Source organism: Brassica napus, chromosome A1, assembly GCF_020379485.1.
Source record: "Brassica napus cultivar Da-Ae chromosome A1, Da-Ae, whole genome shotgun sequence".
NCBI classification, from domain to species: domain Eukaryota; kingdom Viridiplantae; phylum Streptophyta; class Magnoliopsida; order Brassicales; family Brassicaceae; genus Brassica; species Brassica napus.
In genome coordinates, this window is record NC_063434.1 from 24,569,627 (window position 1) to 24,587,220 (window position 17,594).

The following is a 17,594-nucleotide window of genomic DNA, read 5'->3' on the forward strand; positions in this document are numbered from 1 at the left end:
ACAAAACAATGGTGATATTACAAAGAGAACAAGAGAAGCCTACGACACACTTTGCAAGAGTCAAACTCGGGTGATGACTGATCTACTCCTGACTTACTAAATGAGAAATCTCGTGCTTTTGATCGATGGATACTATTATCGAACATAGAAGAGAAGGTGCTTAGCCAAAGACCAAAGATGCTGAACGTGGGGGATGGTAACAACACAAGCTTTCGTAACTCTGTCAAGTCTCGAGCAGCAAAAAAATGGATGGGTCCATAGTATCAACTCAGGAAGAAATTAAAGCAGAAGCTGTGGACTATTTCCAACAGTTTTTGGCAAATGATGTAGTGGATTACAGAGGAATGGAAGTCAATGATTTAAAACAAATGCTGAGATTTCAATGTGAGGAGGTAGATACCAATCCACTTGCTCATGAGGTAACATCAGCGGAGGTAAAAAAACGTTTTATTCGCGATGGCAAACAACAAAAGTCCGGGGCCAGATGGGTACACATGTGAGTTCTATAAAGCAGCTTGGGATAATTGGAGCTGATTTTGTAGTGGATGTTAAATCTTTTTTTACTACTGGCTTCTTGCCGAAAGGGGTAAACTCTACAATCCTTGCTCTCATCCCGAAAAAAGAAGATTCAACAACCATGAAAGACTTTCACCCTATATCGTGTTGCAACGTGAACTACAAGGTCATTTCAAAGATTCTAGCAAATCTTGAAGCTGATCCTCCCAAAATTTATATCTCCAAATCATTCTGCTTTCGTCAAGGATCGCTTACTGATGAAAAATGTGTTACTAGCCTCAGAACTTGTTAAACGTTATCACAAAAGCTCTGTCTCAGCAAGATGTGCGATTAAATTCGACATGTCCAAAGCATTTGATACAGTTCAGTGGCCTCCTCTTGTCTGCTTGATCAGCTTTGGGATTCCCTTGTGAGTACATTGTCTGGATCAAAAAATGTATTTCATTACCATCCTTCTCCGTGCAAGTGAATGGAGAACTCGCTGGTTATTTTAACAGTAAAAGAGGCCGTAGACAAGGTTGTGCTCTATCGCCTTATCTGTTTGTTATATGCATGGAGGTGTTGTCCAAAATGTTGAACCAACAAGCGACTGACCGTAAGTTTGGACACCATCCGTATTTCCAAGATTTGAAACTCACCCATCTTAGCTTTGCAGACGATATGCTTGTCTTCTCAGATGGACAGAAACAGTCAATTGATGAAATTCTGGAAACGTTCACAAAATTTGCAGAGGTGTCGGGTCTGCATATTAGCATGGAAAAATCAACCTTGTATCTGGCCGGAATGAGCGATGAGGCAAAGCAGGAGATGCTAAGCCAGTATACTTTTGCCAATGGAGAACTCCCTATTCGCTATCTTGGATTAGCACTAATGACAAACAGATGTCGTCTGAGGATTATGCTCCTCTTTTGGAGAAAATTAGAGCTCGAATCAGCTCTTGGATGGCATGTTTCCTCTCGTTTGCTGGGAGAATGAAATTGATAAGCTCAGTCATATTCAGCCTCGCAAATTTTTGGATATCTGCTTTCAGGTTACCAAAAAAATGCATTGAAGAAATTGATAGCTTGTGTGCAGCTTTTTTGTGGTCAGGTCCAATGCTAAACACAAAAAGGCTAAGGTTTAGTGGAAAGGACTGTTGTAAACCTAAAGAGGAGGGAGGCTTGGGTTTGCGATCAATCTCTGAAGCAAATGACGTGTCTTTCTTAAAGCTAGTATGGCGCATCCTCTCCTCTGCAGACTCGCTATGGGTCAGATGGATCAGACGATATCTGATTCAAAAAGGTTCTTTCTGGTCGGTTAAGGAAAGTAGATTGCTTGGCTCATGGATGTGGAAGAAAATACTTAAATACAGAGATATTGCAGCACAGTTCGCGAAGGTGGAAGTCCATAGCAGTTCCTCAACGTCGTTCTGGTATGACAGTTGGTCTCCTCGTGGAAGACTTATTGAAAAAACTCAAGGTGGAGGAGTCCTGGATATGGGGATTCAGCTAAATGATACAGTAGAGAAGGTGGTGAACTCTCACAGAAGTAGAAGAGGCAGAGGGGATGTCTATAACCTATTTAAGGAAGAGATACACAACTTAAGAACAAGAGGTTTAGATCAGAGAGAAGATACTCGGTTATGGAACGTGGGGGAAAACTTATACAAAGAAAGCTTCAGCTCTAAAGAAACTTGAGGAGACTTACTAGAACAGCCCACCCAGAGGTTGACTGGCACAGAGGTGTCTGGTTTCAATTCAACACTCCAAAATACTCGTTCATGGCTTGGATAGCTATCCAGGATAGACTTCCAACAGGCGACAGAATATCTAACTGGAACATTGTAACAAAGACATCTTGCTGTCTCTGTCCTGCAACGCTTGAAACTAGAAACCATATGTTCTTCCAGTGTTCTTTTTCGGAGGAGATTTGGAGAAATCTTACTCATAAGTTACTGTCAGGGCAATACATAAGCGAATGGGATGAGGTCACCCGCCTTATAAATGATCAAACACGGCAAAATGTACATTTGTTCCTCCTCAGATACATGTTTCAGGCCACACTATCAACCGTTTGGTATGGAAGGAATGGGAGGCGGCATGGAGAGAAGGCTAATCCCCCTGCAGCTCTGATTAAACAGATCGACAAGCTGGTCAGGAACCGTATCTCAAGCTTAAGAATGATGGAAGATCGAAAGTATAAAAAAGCCTTGGAGACATGGTTCTCCTTTCGATGATCAAGCTTTTTTCTTTGGTTTCTAAGTTTAAGTCTTATTTTCAAAAAAACACTCAGCTAAAGTTACAACCATTGTACAAATGTTTTTTTGAATATATTTAACATTATTTCAAAAAAAAAAATCAAAGGATTATTTATTTATTTTGGACAAAAGACAACTATCTCCAAGTGAAATACATGCGAACAAAAGAAATTTCCCATGCCTTTAAGATAATCATTCACACTGGGTAATTCTGATAATTCTGCAGAAATTACGGACGATTTGAGAGAATTTCAAACTTTTGATTTAGCACAACAAAAGTTCCCCTACTTAAATAATTATAATTAAGACCAAATTTATCGCATATATTAATCATACGGAAGGGTTGATAAAAAAATTACATATGAAAACACGTACCCAATTAAATCTGGTCTCCAAGCCAGAGTTAAAACCCCAGTTGTTCAGTGATAAGAAAGTACATCGATTAATAATACTTCCTTCTCTTGGACGGCTGCAAAATGGAAACGAAAGAAACATTTGAACTAATGTGTTTAGTGTCAATGTACTCTTGTAAATTAATTAGTAACAGACCTAAAATCTACAATCTATATACTCTAGTTCGACAAAATGCAGTTAAATTGTATCACTATATAACGTGTACGACCAAACAAACTTTGTAAAAAATACCCAATTAACAGACAAACGACGATAATCAGCTCCATATGAACAGAAAATCATGACTCTTCACTTGGAAACTTATGTTAACTGAAACAATTTTAGGAGTTGTAAATCTTACTTCTACTGGTTGGCGTTTCAACACAAATGGCGATTCAGTCTAGAAAAGTACCTTTGAAATAGAGTGAAAAGAAAACGAATAAGTGGTTTTGAATCACAGATTCAATAGATATACATATACTGGCCCTAAATGATGTATGGGCAATTTACAGAAGCGATCAATGAGTTTTTGAAGAATATATGTTTTTGAGGTTGAGTAACATAATAGGAGAGATGGCGAGAGAACAATTGCGAACAGTGGTGGTGAAACCGGACGAGGGATAAAAACTTATTGATTCGTACTAACCCTAGATTCTTACTCCTGCGAAAGGAATAAAAATTTTATATTCTCCTCGAGCTCCATCCTGTACTCTCTTTAATATTCAAAAAAGTGTAGGACTTTCGTAAAATAGAACACAAAATGTCGAGCCAAGAACACCTATAACAGTAAAAATTTGAGAGAATGTGTTGGTTGGGGGATGACAAAAGATGTCGTTTGCTATAATAAAGAAACAAAAGACGTTGGTTCGGGGATGGCAATAGACGTCGTTTGCTACAATAAAGGATGACATCATTTCTTAAAAGGAAACTAAATCTTGTCCATTAGATTTCATAGTTAAAACAAATTTGACCAAAGGATACAACTTTTTTTTTCCTATAAAAAAATGATGACAGCAGTAGTTAACAAAACCAAGTTTGCTATTATATATAGATTAGAGGGAGAAAAAACAAAAGTTGATTTTTTTGATCAAACACGAATGTACTATTGAAGCACATAATCTGTCTTTGGCAACCCCTCATAGTCATATGCATCAAAGACGGTAAAAGTCATGGTTAAAGATTGTAATCATGATACAGATTTACCTATAATTGATGATGCTCCACAAAAAACTTCTACTTCAAGATCATATGTTTGATAATAATCAATTCACATTCCCTATGAAAAATGCAGTGTTATATACTCTTTAATTTAAAATGTTAGATATTTAAAAATTTCTTAAATATTTCAGAAAAATATAAGATCATAATTCAATTTTTTTAACATTATTAAAATAGTATAGATAAACTATCTATTTTTATTTGCAAGTAACTTTTTATTTCTGAACTTCACACTAGAAGTTAGAGCGTTTAAAATATTTAATACTCTTAATAAATTATTATATAACAAAAAGAAATTATATATTAACAACATAAATATATGTATTATGCATAATATGTAAACACGTCAATATGGTTGGACCTAAAATATATCTCAATAATATTATTTGAGAAGTCAGCTTCCTATGTGTCGCTCTCACGTTAACTCTCACGATGGTTGATTACACTGATACCCTTAATGAATTAATTTACATTTAAAATACTATTATTTATTTATTTTATTTAGTTTCCTTTTAAAAAAATTTCAAAAAATTTACACATATAATAAAAAATTTACACATATAATATTATTTGAGAAGTCACTTTCCTAGGTGTCACGCTCACGTTAACTCTCATGGTGGTTGATTACTACGATACCCCTAATAAAATTAAAAAGTACAATTAAATATTATTTTTTACTTTTTAAAATTTTCCAAATAACAATATAGATAAAAAGGAAACATTTATAGTGTTTTAAAAATAATTTAGAAACGAAAAATATATGTATATAATATGATTTCATAAAAAAATGAAAGTTCACAAAATAGTAATATTCCATTTAAAAGATATCTTTAAGTAACAAAAAATATAGTTTTGAAGTAATAAAATACTTTTTTTTATCTACATCTTCTTAGATGAAAAATTATATTTGTATATAATGTGATTTCATAAAAACAAAAGTTCACACAAATGATCTTGATATTAGAAAAAGAAATATTTTTCTCTTCTAACATAATCTTACACAATACAAATATATATTTTCAAAGTAACTAAATTTTTTATATATATCTATATATTTTCTTAGATGATTACACAAAATAATTAAGTAACATAAACGTATATAGGTTTAATTGACAAAAAAAATTTATTATTAATATTATTGAATTTTTCTTAATCTTTTTTCATATATTTAGTTTACTATAATATCTTACGATTACGGAAAAATAAATAAATTTTATTTTACTTATATAATATAAGTTATAAAATACAATCACATTTTTACTTCATATTTTAAGAGATGTTGAAAAAAACTAAAAATAAATTTTAGCAATAAACATATTAACAAATGAACATATTAGAACTAATCCAACTTATATCTTACAGGGAAATTGCCACAAATAACACATTTATAGTACCATTTTTCATGTTTACACTAACTATTTTTACCTTCACTTTTAATGAAGAGCAAAAGACAATTATACCCTTAGGGTTAACTAATCTAGACTTAGGGTTTAGAGTTAAGGGTGGGATAGGGTTTTTGGAATGTGAAATTTAAGATTCAAATAAATATATAAATAAATATTTAAAAATATATAAAAAAATTTTAAAAATAGTTTCAAACATAATTTTCGTTTTTCAAAACGAAATTTGAAAAAAAATAAAAAAAAATCGAAAACAAATTTCAAAGAAATAAAATTAAAAAAGTTCGAATTTGAAAAAGTATAATTCAATAACATAAAAAAATTATTTTTTATTTTTATTTTTATTTTATTTTTATTTAAATAATGATTTATTATATATATAAATAACAAAGGCATAAGAGTCTTCTGCCACTTAATGAATAAGGTATTTCGAAAATGTCTCTTTAGTGGTGATAAAAATGAAAAGTGGTACCAAGAAAGTGGTAAACATGTAATTTTCCCTATCTAAAATCATAGATGTAACTACAATAAGAATGTATAATTTTTTAGCAACTAATCCAACTTATATATAAAATCATAAACTCATAGATGTAATTACAATAAGAGTGTATAATTTATTTATTTTGTTTATATAATAATAATTTATTTATTTTGTTTATATAATAATAATTTCTTTATTTATAAATTTAAATTATATGATGACTTAAAACATATTAACAAATGATAAATAAAATATTAACTCACTATTACAATTTAGATCTTTTGTAAAATTTATATATATACATGCGACTTTAGAATATTATCATTATATTAATTTATGTAATTTGGAATTACACATTTTATTTTATTTTTCATTTCATTCTAATCAAAATATATCTTAAATTATACATAATCTTAATAAAATATACTTATGTATTTAAGACAACAACCAACCTAAAATACAAATAAGAAAATTAATCAAAAATTAATATATTCACAAGAAATAAATATTATAGTTGAATTCAAATAAATAGACAGAATCCAATATGTGCAAATGACAACTAAATTGACTGTAAAAATAACAAAACCAATTAGATAAATATTTAATTAAAGTAATATGATATAATTAATATAAATTATACATACAAATTATAAATTAATTTAAAATTAAAAACAAATATCAATTAATTATTATATTATATTTATTTTATAATTATTTATATCCGTGCATGAGCACGGAAAATCACCTAGGTACATTAACTCTATAATATTATTTGAGAAGTCAGTTTCTTATGTGTCGCTCTCACGTTTACACATATAATAAAAAAAGAAATTTTTTTTAAACTTCAAAAAAATAAGAATTGAAAAACAAAAATATATGTATATAATATGATTTCATAAAAAACAAATTCACAAAATAGTAATATTACATTTAAAAACTATTTTTAAATAACATAAAATGTAATTTTGAAGTAATAAAATACTTTCTGTATATCTATATTTTCTTAGATGAAATTATAAATTTATATATAATGTAATTTCATTAAAAACAATTTACACAGATAATCTTGATATTAGAAAAGAATTATTATTTCTTTTAAAACATAATTTTAAACAATAAAAAAATCAAAATAATAAAAATATTTTTTATATATCTATATATTTTCTTAGATGAATACATAAAATAATTAAGTAACATAAACTGATATATTTTTAATTGTCTAAAAATAGTTTATAATTAGAAATATTCAAATGTTTTATTTATTTATTTTATATATTTAATTGACGATATTATCTTTCAATTACAGCAAAAAAATATCGATAAATTATATTTTACTTATATAATATTATTTTTAAATACAATCACAATTTTTTACTACTTATTTTTAAGAGATATTCAAAAAAAACTAAAAATAATTTTCAAAATAAACATCGTTTGATCAAATAGTTACAAAATAGTTTAATGAGGTAGATATATTATATTTTATAATTATTAAAATTATTTATTTCTTAATATTAAATTGTCTTTTAAATTTTATGTTTTTATGTTTGTAACTTAATAGATCCATAGTCAAAATACCAAAGTAAATCTGAATTCTCATTTTTAAGATTATTTAAAATAAATTTAAGTCTCCATTCAATAAATCAAAGGCATAAAGTTATTTAGAATTTATAAAATATTTTAATTATTGTATATATTGATATGTGCTTATGAGCTTTCAAAAATGTATCCGCTACTTACGCATGTAACTTCCTATTGATCATCGCTTTATTTTCTAATATATATTTTACAAACCTAAACATATAATTTGATAAATATTATGGAAATACATGCACATTTGACTTAATTATAATAAAAATAATTACACTTCATTTTGAATTTGAAAGAATATATGTAATTCAATATACTCACAACATGAGTAATTCGATAAATCCAACTTATATCTAAAATCATAAATTTAACTACGATAAGAATATATAATTTTATAAGAATAGTAATTTATTTAATAAATATAAATCATAAGACAACTAAAAGCATATTAAAAATGAAAATAGAATATTAACCAACTGTTACAATTTAGTTATTTTGAAAAATTTATATATATGCGTGGGATTTCAGAATATTATCATTTCGTTATATTAATTTATGTAATTTGGAATCAGACAGTTTAGTTTATTTTTTTATTTCATTCTAAGCACAATATATCATAAGTTATACATAATCTTCATAAAATATATTCACATATCTAAGACAACAACCACCTAAATGCAAATAAGAAATTAACCAAAATTTTAATATATGGAATAAAAATATTACGGTTGAATTCATAGATGCAGTCTAATTTACCCAAATGATAACTAAATCGAATGAAAAAAAAAATTGATTAGATATAACATATATAAAAGCATATGTATAATTAAAGTAACATAATATTATTAATATAAATGATGCATATAAATTATAAATTAATTTAAAATTAAAAGTAAGTAGTAATCAATTATTATAATATATTTACTTTAAAAATATTTATATCCGTGCATGAGCACGAAAAAATCACCTAGTAGTAAACTATTAATAAATAATGAAATTTATTTATTAAATTAGATAATTGTTAATAAATTCATGCTATCAAAAAAAAATTAATAAATTCATACAATTAAAATTAACCAAAAACTAAAAAAAAAATTTTCAAAATAAAAACATAATTCCATTAATGTGTTGCTATCTAAAAACTATTTTCAATCATAAATGTTTTAATAAAAATGCATAATTAAGTATTAATCAAATATAAAAATTAAACTTTGAATAACTGAAAATAAAATATTCAATGATTTCAAATATTTATTTATTAATATTGAAGGTAATGCGTAAAGAGATTTTTCAATTATTTATAATACGTGAGAGTTTCTAAAAAATAAAATAATAACAAGCATATATTTTAGATATATAAATAATTTGATGTTTTAATTTTTTAAGAATGCAAACAATAATTTATTATGGTGATAGGTCTTTGAATTAACTTATCATAATCAAAAAAATTGGAAAAAAAAAAATTCAAAATAAGTATTAAAAAATTCAAATTTTTGTTTATTTAAATATTTATTTATTTTTATAACTGTAAGAGAATGATATACTACTCATCATTTATCTCTTTATTGAAGGCACTGGTCACTTTAATCTTTGTGGACTAATTTGAAAACAGAAACATGTTTTGGAGCTAATTGAAGCTTTTTCTATATTGGAAAGATATTGTTTGTTTAATCGTTTTTCATATTACTGGGAGGCATGCATAAAAATATGTTTATAATTAAAGATGCATAATAACGTTTTCCTAACCATAATATACTTATTAAACAATTTAAATAAATCGCTTTGAAGGGTTCCATTACCCAGAACAGAACAAATGTACAGCAATGTAATATAATATCATAAGAGAGATGATAGCTGGTGAAGAAAAGGGGTAATGGGAAGAGAGACAAGTTTCCCATTGTTGAACTCAAAAGCAATTCTTCTGGGAGAGATGATTGATCCCTTAGCATTCACACCCTGTAGACCTCTGTTGATTGCTTGTCCCGACATCGATTGTGTCTGGCAAGTACCTAGAGAACAAAAGAATAGACCAAAACGTTGAGACCACCAAACTAATGACTTCAAAAATTGTTTTGAAACTTACAGCTCTTCCTCTTCTCCACTCTTCAGGGCGTTCTTGGCGATGCATTCGAATGCTTCCTCCACATTGGTGCCTTCCTTGGCTGAGGTCTCAAAGTAAGGGATGTTTCCCTTTGAAGCACACCAAGCCTTAGCTTTTTTCTCTGAAACCTATGATCAAGTACTTGCTCATTTATGTTAACATCTCAGAGACATTCCATGAAGAGTGGAAAAGTAAAGCACATCATACATACCACTCGGCTGTTTCCACCATCAACGTCGACCTTGTTTCCAATAACCACAAAGGGAAAATTCTCTGGATCCGATGGACTCGCCTGTAAGGGACAATTACACACTTTGCGTTACTGCTTCTGCCTAGTGTTTACAGAAGGGGGGTGAGAACAAGATACCTGGATGAGAAACTCTTCTCTCCAGTTGTTGAGATTGTCAAATGATTTCATGGAGTTGACATCATATACAAGAACACAGCAATCAGCACCCCGGTAGAAAGCTACACCAAGGCTCTGGAACCTTTCTTGTCCAGCTGTATCCCAGATCTGTAATTACACACCCATTGAACAGAAAAAGAAACAAACAAGTGAGCTTTGTTCAAGGTAATGATAGATTGTGCTTATATATTTATCTATGTTTCTGGCAGAAACTTGTTAGTTAGTTAGTTAATGACTAAACCACATATACAAAATAAAGAAAGAGCCACTAGTAATACAAAATAAAGAAAGAGCCACAAGTAAGAACCTGTAAAGTGAAAAGGCGATCTTCAAACTGAACTTCCTTAGTCAAGAAGTCAGCTCCAATGGTGGCCTTGTACTGGTTGCTGAACTTTTTATTAACATATCTGAAGTTTTATCGTGTTAAAACCCAAAAACAAAAAAGTGCGAAATCATATAATGAGGACCAAACCAACCAAACAATCAAATTTTCCTTTTAAAATCAATTCAAGACAAAACTAATAAAACAAAAAAAGAAGGATACTGATTCATCAAAGAGGTTTTCCCCACCCTGCAAAAAAAAAAAAATCACAAATAATAAGAGAATTGCAAAATTAGTCTCACTCTAATAAACATAACATATAAAAAACAAGTACACGATTTTGATGTCCACCACAAAGCTGTGATTTTGATCAACAACACAGAAAGTAAACCTCAACCAAAAAAAAAAAATCACATCTAACGACAGATAAGTAGAGTGAGTAATTGAAATAAAGGGATAACACAAGTCAACAGCAACGAGATCAGCCAAATTAAGAGATCACCAGATCATATCAGTATCCAAACCGCAGGAAAGGAGTCACTAGTCAGACACCTAAATCTTAAAAAAAAAACCTAAATCACGGGTTTGATCGCATACATGTAGAACAAATACAAACACACAAAAAAAGAGAGTGTATTTGGAGAAAGCTAAACCCGCTATCGCCGAGGATGATGACTTTGAGGAGGGTACGTCTACGAGAAGGCATCGAATCGGAAGTAAACGGATCTAAAAGACAGAGAGAGAGAGAGAGAGGGAGATGTTCTACGATCTCTGTTTGGTTTAATTTGAGGAAGAAACACCTTCTCTATGTGTCCTGAAGAGTCCAAGCTGTGTTCCTGATCTGTTAAGATCTTTAGGCGACTACTCTTTTGTCTTTATATTAAAAGAGAATCATTCTGTTAACGTAATCTACAATATACTTAATACAATAGTAACTACCAATTAGCTCTCGTAGCTCAGTTGGTTAGAGCACCCGTTTAGTAAGCGGGAGGTCTTGAGTTCAACTCTCAACGAAAGCATTATTTTTTTTTTATTTCCCTTTTCCTTATGTATTTTTCACCAGTAATTATTGTCTATTTATCTCTCGCTTCTTTCTTCGGTACACCAACCGATTTGTTTGTAATAAAACATCGACTTCTAGCCTGTAATTTTCTATTACAAATTTAGCTGAAGGTACATAATTTGCATGGCTGTATCAAATCCCAAATATAGACCCTACAAAAATAAGACATTTGAAAATCTGAAAGCATTCTTAAAAATAGGATTTGGAACACAACAAAGAGCTTTGTGTGTTCTCTTTGTTCAAATCCTCTCTCTCTCTTTAAGAAAAAAAATCTTAAGGAGAGAGCTTCCGAATAAAAAAAAAACAAAAAAGAAACATCAAAAAGATATTATGGCGGAGGGGCAATCCCCAGAGAACTCACCTCCGTCATCTACACCTCCATCTCCTCCCTCCTCCGACACCACTCAACAGCAATCTCCTCCGACTCCTGACTCATCCTCCTCCTCTCCTCCTTCGTCTTCGCCACCAGCTACTACTCCTCCGCCCGATAATGCTTCCTCTCCTCCACCGCCGGATAATGCTTCCTCTCCTCCACCACCTTCTTCAGACTCACAATCTCCACCACAAGGCAACAATAACAACAACAACAACAATGGTGGAAACAATGACAACAACAACAACAACAATAACAATGGTGGAGGAAGCAACAATGGTAATAACAACAACAATGGGAATAGCAACAATGGGAATAATAACAACAATAATGGCAACAGTGGTGGAGGAAGCAACAATAATTCTCCTTCGCCTCCTTCTAGAAACAACAATGGTGGAGGAAGCAACAATAACTCTCCTTCCCCGCCAAGATCGCTAGCTCCTCCTAGATCAAGCGGTGGTGGCTCAAACTCGTCACGTAACGATGTTAATACGGGCGCTATCATAGGTATTGTGGCTGGTGCTGGATTGTTGCTTCTTGTTATGATCTTGTTCTGCGTCTGTTGCTGTCGCAAGAAGAAAAAGAAGCATCAGATGCCGTACTACGCAAGCAATGGCTACGCCACAGGCAAAGGTAAACACATTAATAGTCAACACCAAGTCACAAAAAAAAACACCAAGTCACAAACCTAAACTAGTTTCTGTTTTTGAGCCTTCCTTGTGCACCAAGATAACTCAATAAATAACCTAACTCAATATAATCTTCTTACCTTCAAACCACATTTCAAAGTTTTGTGGAAAACCCAATAAATTTTATTTTCTTGTTACCCAAGAAATAAGATTAAACAAAGTCACCAACCATAGCGTCCTAGCAGATTACCTAGTTTCTGTTTTGGAACCTTTCTTGTGCACCAAGAAAACTCAATAAATAACCTAACGAAACAAAATCTTCTTACCTTCAAAACACATTTCAGTGCTTCATAATCTTTTTACATACAGCGAATTTGATATATTGTGGAGAAGCCATTAGATATTGTTTCTTGTATCCCTAGAAACAACGTTAAATAAAGTCTTGTTTTGTTAATCTTAGGTGGGGGTGATCAATACCAACAACAGTACAACCAAAGCGGTCATGTAATGAATATGTCTGGTCAATATTCTGGATCAAACCACGGTAATAACAACTGGATGAATTCGCCACCTCCACCACCACCTGGAAGCTGGCAACCATCTCAACCACCCGTCTCAGGAGGTTTAAACAGCAGCGAGATCTACTCAGGTCCGCACGGTCCGGCTCTACCACCACCTCACCCTTCAGTGGCTCTAGGTTTCAACCAGAGCACATTCACCTACGACGAGCTAGCTGCAGCAACTCAAGGCTTCTCTAAAGATAGACTGTTAGGGCAAGGTGGTTTCGGGTATGTTTTCAAGGGAATACTTCCCAATGGTAAGGAGATCGCTGTGAAGAGTCTTAAAGCGGGAAGTGGACAAGGAGAGCGAGAGTTTCAAGCTGAGGTCGAGATCATTAGTCGAGTTCACCATCGGTTCCTTGTGTCTCTTGTTGGGTATTGTATTGCAGGAGAACAGAGGATGTTGGTTTATGAGTTCTTACCTAATGACACACTTGAGTTTCATCTCCATGGTAAAAATGGTACCATGCTTGATTGGCCTACAAGGCTCCAGATTGCTTTGGGATCAGCTAAAGGGCTTGCTTACTTGCATGAAGATTGTGAGTCAAAACAAATCTTTCAATGATCCTATAGAGGTCTAACTAGAGAGATGTGATCAAACTTTTAACTTAAATTTGTGTGCTTAGGTCATCCAAGAATCATTCATAGAGACATTAAAGCTTCAAACATCCTGCTTGATGAAACATTTGAAGCCAAGGTATGCTCATGATTTTGAACATCATTCTTATAAATTCTCTGTGTTGTGACTGGACTAGACGCTCTACAAGAGCCAAGATGTTTGTCACCAGATGTCCAACCCTTTGCGTTTGCTTTGTATGATATTGTCCGTTTTAGGTCTAAACCCTCACAAGTTTGTTTTTGGAATGGTTGATTTCCAAAGAGATACCAGACCTTTTTGGTTTAGTATCTGATTTTGGATTTGGATTTTGTCCTAACATTTTAATATTTTTGTTTTTATTTATAACTGGACTTGGCTCAAATCTTCAGGTTGCTGACTTCGGTTTAGCAAAGCTGTCTCAAGACAACGTTACACATGTGTCCACTCGTATCATGGGAACTTTCGGGTAACAAAGAAACATGAAACCACACATTCCATCCAGTAGCTCATTCTTCTATTTCAACACACTCTAGATTTATAGTCTCACCCAAGAATCTGTTTCTCTAAATCAAGAATCTCATATTCTGAATCAAATGGCAGGTACTTGGCTCCAGAGTATGCGTCAAGCGGGAAACTAACAGACAGGTCAGATGTTTTCTCCTTTGGAGTGATGCTTCTTGAGCTCATAACCGGACGTCGACCTGTTGATCTCACTGGTGAAATGGAAGACAGCTTGGCTGATTGGGTCAGTAACATATATACAAACATCACAAATTGTGATAATCTTGGTGGCCTAACGATCTATATACAAACTATGTTACTTGGTTACACAGGCAAGACCCTTATGCTTAAACGCAGCTCAGGATGGAGATTACAGTGAACTAGTTGATCCACGTCTCGAGAACCAATACGAGCCTTATGAGATGGCAAGAATGGTGGCTTGTGCTGTTGCAGCCATCAGACACTCAGCCAGACGCAGGCCTAAGATGAGCCAAGTAAGTTTTAGGACATAATTAATCATAGGTACGATCCAAACCACGTGTTCTGAGTCACTCTATGATATTTAACAGATTGTTCGAGCTCTAGAGGGAGATGCATCGTTAGATGATCTAAACGAAGCGAAGCCTGGACAAAGTGCACTCTTCGGAAGGGGTTCAAGCTCGGACTATGACTCGGGAAGTTACACTGCGGATATGAAGAAGTTCAGGAAAGTGGCGTTGGATAGCCAGGAGTATGGTGCAAGCAGTGAGTATGGGAACACGAGCGAGTACGGTCTTGACCCGTCTTCCTCGAGCAGCGAGGAGGCTCGTAGGGGAGGAGCTAACAACAACAAAACAACTCCTAACCGAGAGTTTTGATTTAGCTGTTAGATTCAAACAATTCAATCCTTGCTGTGTTTTTGTGTGTTTTGTTTCCTTGTGGAATCTTTAAACTTTTTTTAATTTTTTATTTTCGTGTCAGATTCTGACCGTTAATGTGTTTGTGTCTGTGAAGAAGTATTCAAACATTTGATTGATAAACTATACTAAATGTCTCTGCTAATATTGAATTACTATTTCTCTCTCTCCATTGACAAAATCTTTTCTAACTTCAGATTTCATAAGTGAGACATGAAATAAACGAGGAAGGAAGTCAACAACCCAGATTGAATCAAATCTTCAAGTTGGACACTCATGAGTCCTCTGGCTGCTAATATACGAACAAATGCCAGGGGGTAATCTCTGGTTGTTTCAACTTATGTCACTGCATCTGTCTTAACCCAACACTAGATTTTCGTTCTCATTAGGAAGAAGAAAGTAGTGATAGCGATCTAGAGAAAAAAAAAAATGATTCTGTGACCGCAAGAATTGCAATACAAACAAAGTACAAAAGGCAGTGCTAACATACGAGAATAAGAGTTTGTTTCTCACACTTCTCCCACCTTATGTCCCACACTATGTTCCGAGAGGCAAAGATCGCTTCTATGCCATAAAAACAGCTCATTTAGACTGAGAAGGTATAAAGATTGATCAGTCTCTCGCATTTATCAAGATAGTACAGTAAACAAAATATCCTTTGCAACCACCAACTAGGCAAGGTTTTTGTAACTGGCCATTGAAGTAAAAGTTGCCGCATATATCTATCTAAACTCCATCCATAACGGTACTAACTAATATATAGAAACTAAAAGCTAAACAGATGCAATCATCACCTTGTGGGTGAGTGTTCTATCTATGGATATTGAGCATAGCTTTAGCCTCCTTCTCCTGCTGAACCAAATCCTCACTAGCATACTCCCTCAACAACTCCATCTTCTTCTTCAGCAACACCATCTTCTCAATCTCCTTCTCATCAGGCAAAGGCACATGCACCACAAACTCCCTCTCCTTCTCCTCCTCCTCCCTCTCCCTCTCCTTCCTCTCCTCCTCCTCAAACAACACCTCCTTCGCAGCTCCAACGCTAACAACCTCCGCCGCCCCCCTCCTCGCCTCCCTCCTAACCTCATCCAACCCCTCCAAAACCCCATCCTCCTCATCTCTATAACCATAAAAGCTAGCGTCTATCCTCTTATAAATATCGTACCTCGTCCTCCGGCGGCTTCTCGAAAAGCTCCCTAACTCCGGGAAGCTTCTTCGCCGCGCCGAAGTAACGGTAGCCAGGACCGCGTCCGCTTCAACAATGTTTCCTTCCAAATCCGTCATCTAATTAGCGCCGTGTCTATTGTAATTAGGACCGCCGAGCTCGACGATCCGACGCTCCCAGTGCCATCTCTCTCTGAGAAGCTTGTTGATCTCGTCGTTGAGGTCTCGGAGGCGGTGCTCGCCTTCTGAATCTCGGCGACTTTGCGGCTGATCTCTCGCATGATCTGGTGTCTCCATTTGTCTGCGTCGGCGAGGTCTCGGCACTCGGAGGCGAGGTAAGGACGGCGCTGTACGGGCTTCTTGTTCTCTGATTCTTTCATGGTGACGAACCTGTTGAGCATCGACTGCGCTTTCTCTTCGTTACGAGCCATCTTTGATCTTCTGGAGTTACGATTTAGGATTGATTATCTTCGGAAGAACGAAGCTCAGTGACAAGAGATCGACTCTTCTCTAGTTTTTTTTGCGGGTAAACCCTAATTTGCAGGAGTGCGAGAGGGAGGGAAGAGAGACGACGAAGGAAGGGGGAGTGAGTAATTGAATTCGATGCTGTACTATTTTTTCTCAATCCTATGGCAGCCCAAGTTAGAAGCCCATATTCAAGGCCTGTTTAATGAATAAACATGGACGGACCCAGTGAAAACTTGGTTCAGAGTATTGATCTCTTCAACGACTTGACTTTTTATAAACAACGTTTACCAAATGTGCTCATAATATAGCTTGAGCGTACATACTTAACTTACTTTATAGGAGTAATAAAAATTGCGATTTATACTCAATTTGTTTTTTTTTTTTGAAAAAAAAAATGAATATATGAGAGTTATTTGTTAAAGTAAGTTATACTCAATTTGTTAAAAAGAGAATACTTGTTTCCGAATACTTGCTCAAAATATGTTATTTGTATCATTCTTTTACTTGCTATTTAGTGGTAGATATGAGAGTTACTTGTAAATAGTTTAAAATATTTAAGAATTACTTGTTAAATAATATTCTATTAGAAATTAATATCAGTTTTTCTTTTACTTACTTTAATAGGAAAAAAAATGTAAGTTATTGTAAACTAAATAATTGTGCATATTATAAACTAGAA

General features: G+C 33.2%; 2 protein-coding genes, 1 non-coding gene and 1 pseudogene across 3 annotated transcripts; 2 read left to right on the forward strand and 2 right to left on the reverse strand.

Annotated features, from left to right (window-relative positions):
* Positions 1 to 9,530: 9,530 nt before the first annotated feature.
* LOC106346764 (ras-related protein RABG3f) lies at positions 9,531 to 11,550 on the reverse strand. The gene is made up of 7 exons (XM_013786198.3): positions 11,317 to 11,550; positions 10,886 to 10,912; positions 10,649 to 10,748; positions 10,303 to 10,449; positions 10,147 to 10,227; positions 9,918 to 10,063; positions 9,531 to 9,843 (listed from the first exon to the last, which is right to left on the reverse strand). The coding sequence occupies exons 1-7, from the start codon at positions 11,367 to 11,369 to the stop codon at positions 9,777 to 9,779; spliced, it is 621 nt and encodes a 206-aa protein (XP_013641652.1). The 5' UTR covers positions 11,370 to 11,550; the 3' UTR covers positions 9,531 to 9,776.
* A 58-nt stretch (positions 11,551 to 11,608) lies between these two features.
* TRNAT-AGU lies at positions 11,609 to 11,682 on the forward strand. Its single transcript has one exon. It is a non-coding gene; the product is annotated as a tRNA-Thr (tRNA).
* A 231-nt stretch (positions 11,683 to 11,913) lies between these two features.
* Positions 11,914 to 15,409, forward strand: LOC106379870 (putative proline-rich receptor-like protein kinase PERK6). Its single transcript, XM_013819726.3, has 7 exons — positions 11,914 to 12,732; positions 13,189 to 13,827; positions 13,915 to 13,985; positions 14,276 to 14,352; positions 14,487 to 14,631; positions 14,720 to 14,881; positions 14,957 to 15,409. The coding sequence occupies exons 1-7, from the start codon at positions 12,057 to 12,059 to the stop codon at positions 15,242 to 15,244; spliced, it is 2,058 nt and encodes a 685-aa protein (XP_013675180.2). The 5' UTR covers positions 11,914 to 12,056; the 3' UTR covers positions 15,245 to 15,409.
* A 227-nt stretch (positions 15,410 to 15,636) lies between these two features.
* LOC106379888 lies at positions 15,637 to 17,076 on the reverse strand (annotated as a pseudogene).
* Between the last annotated feature and the right edge of the window lie 518 nt (positions 17,077 to 17,594).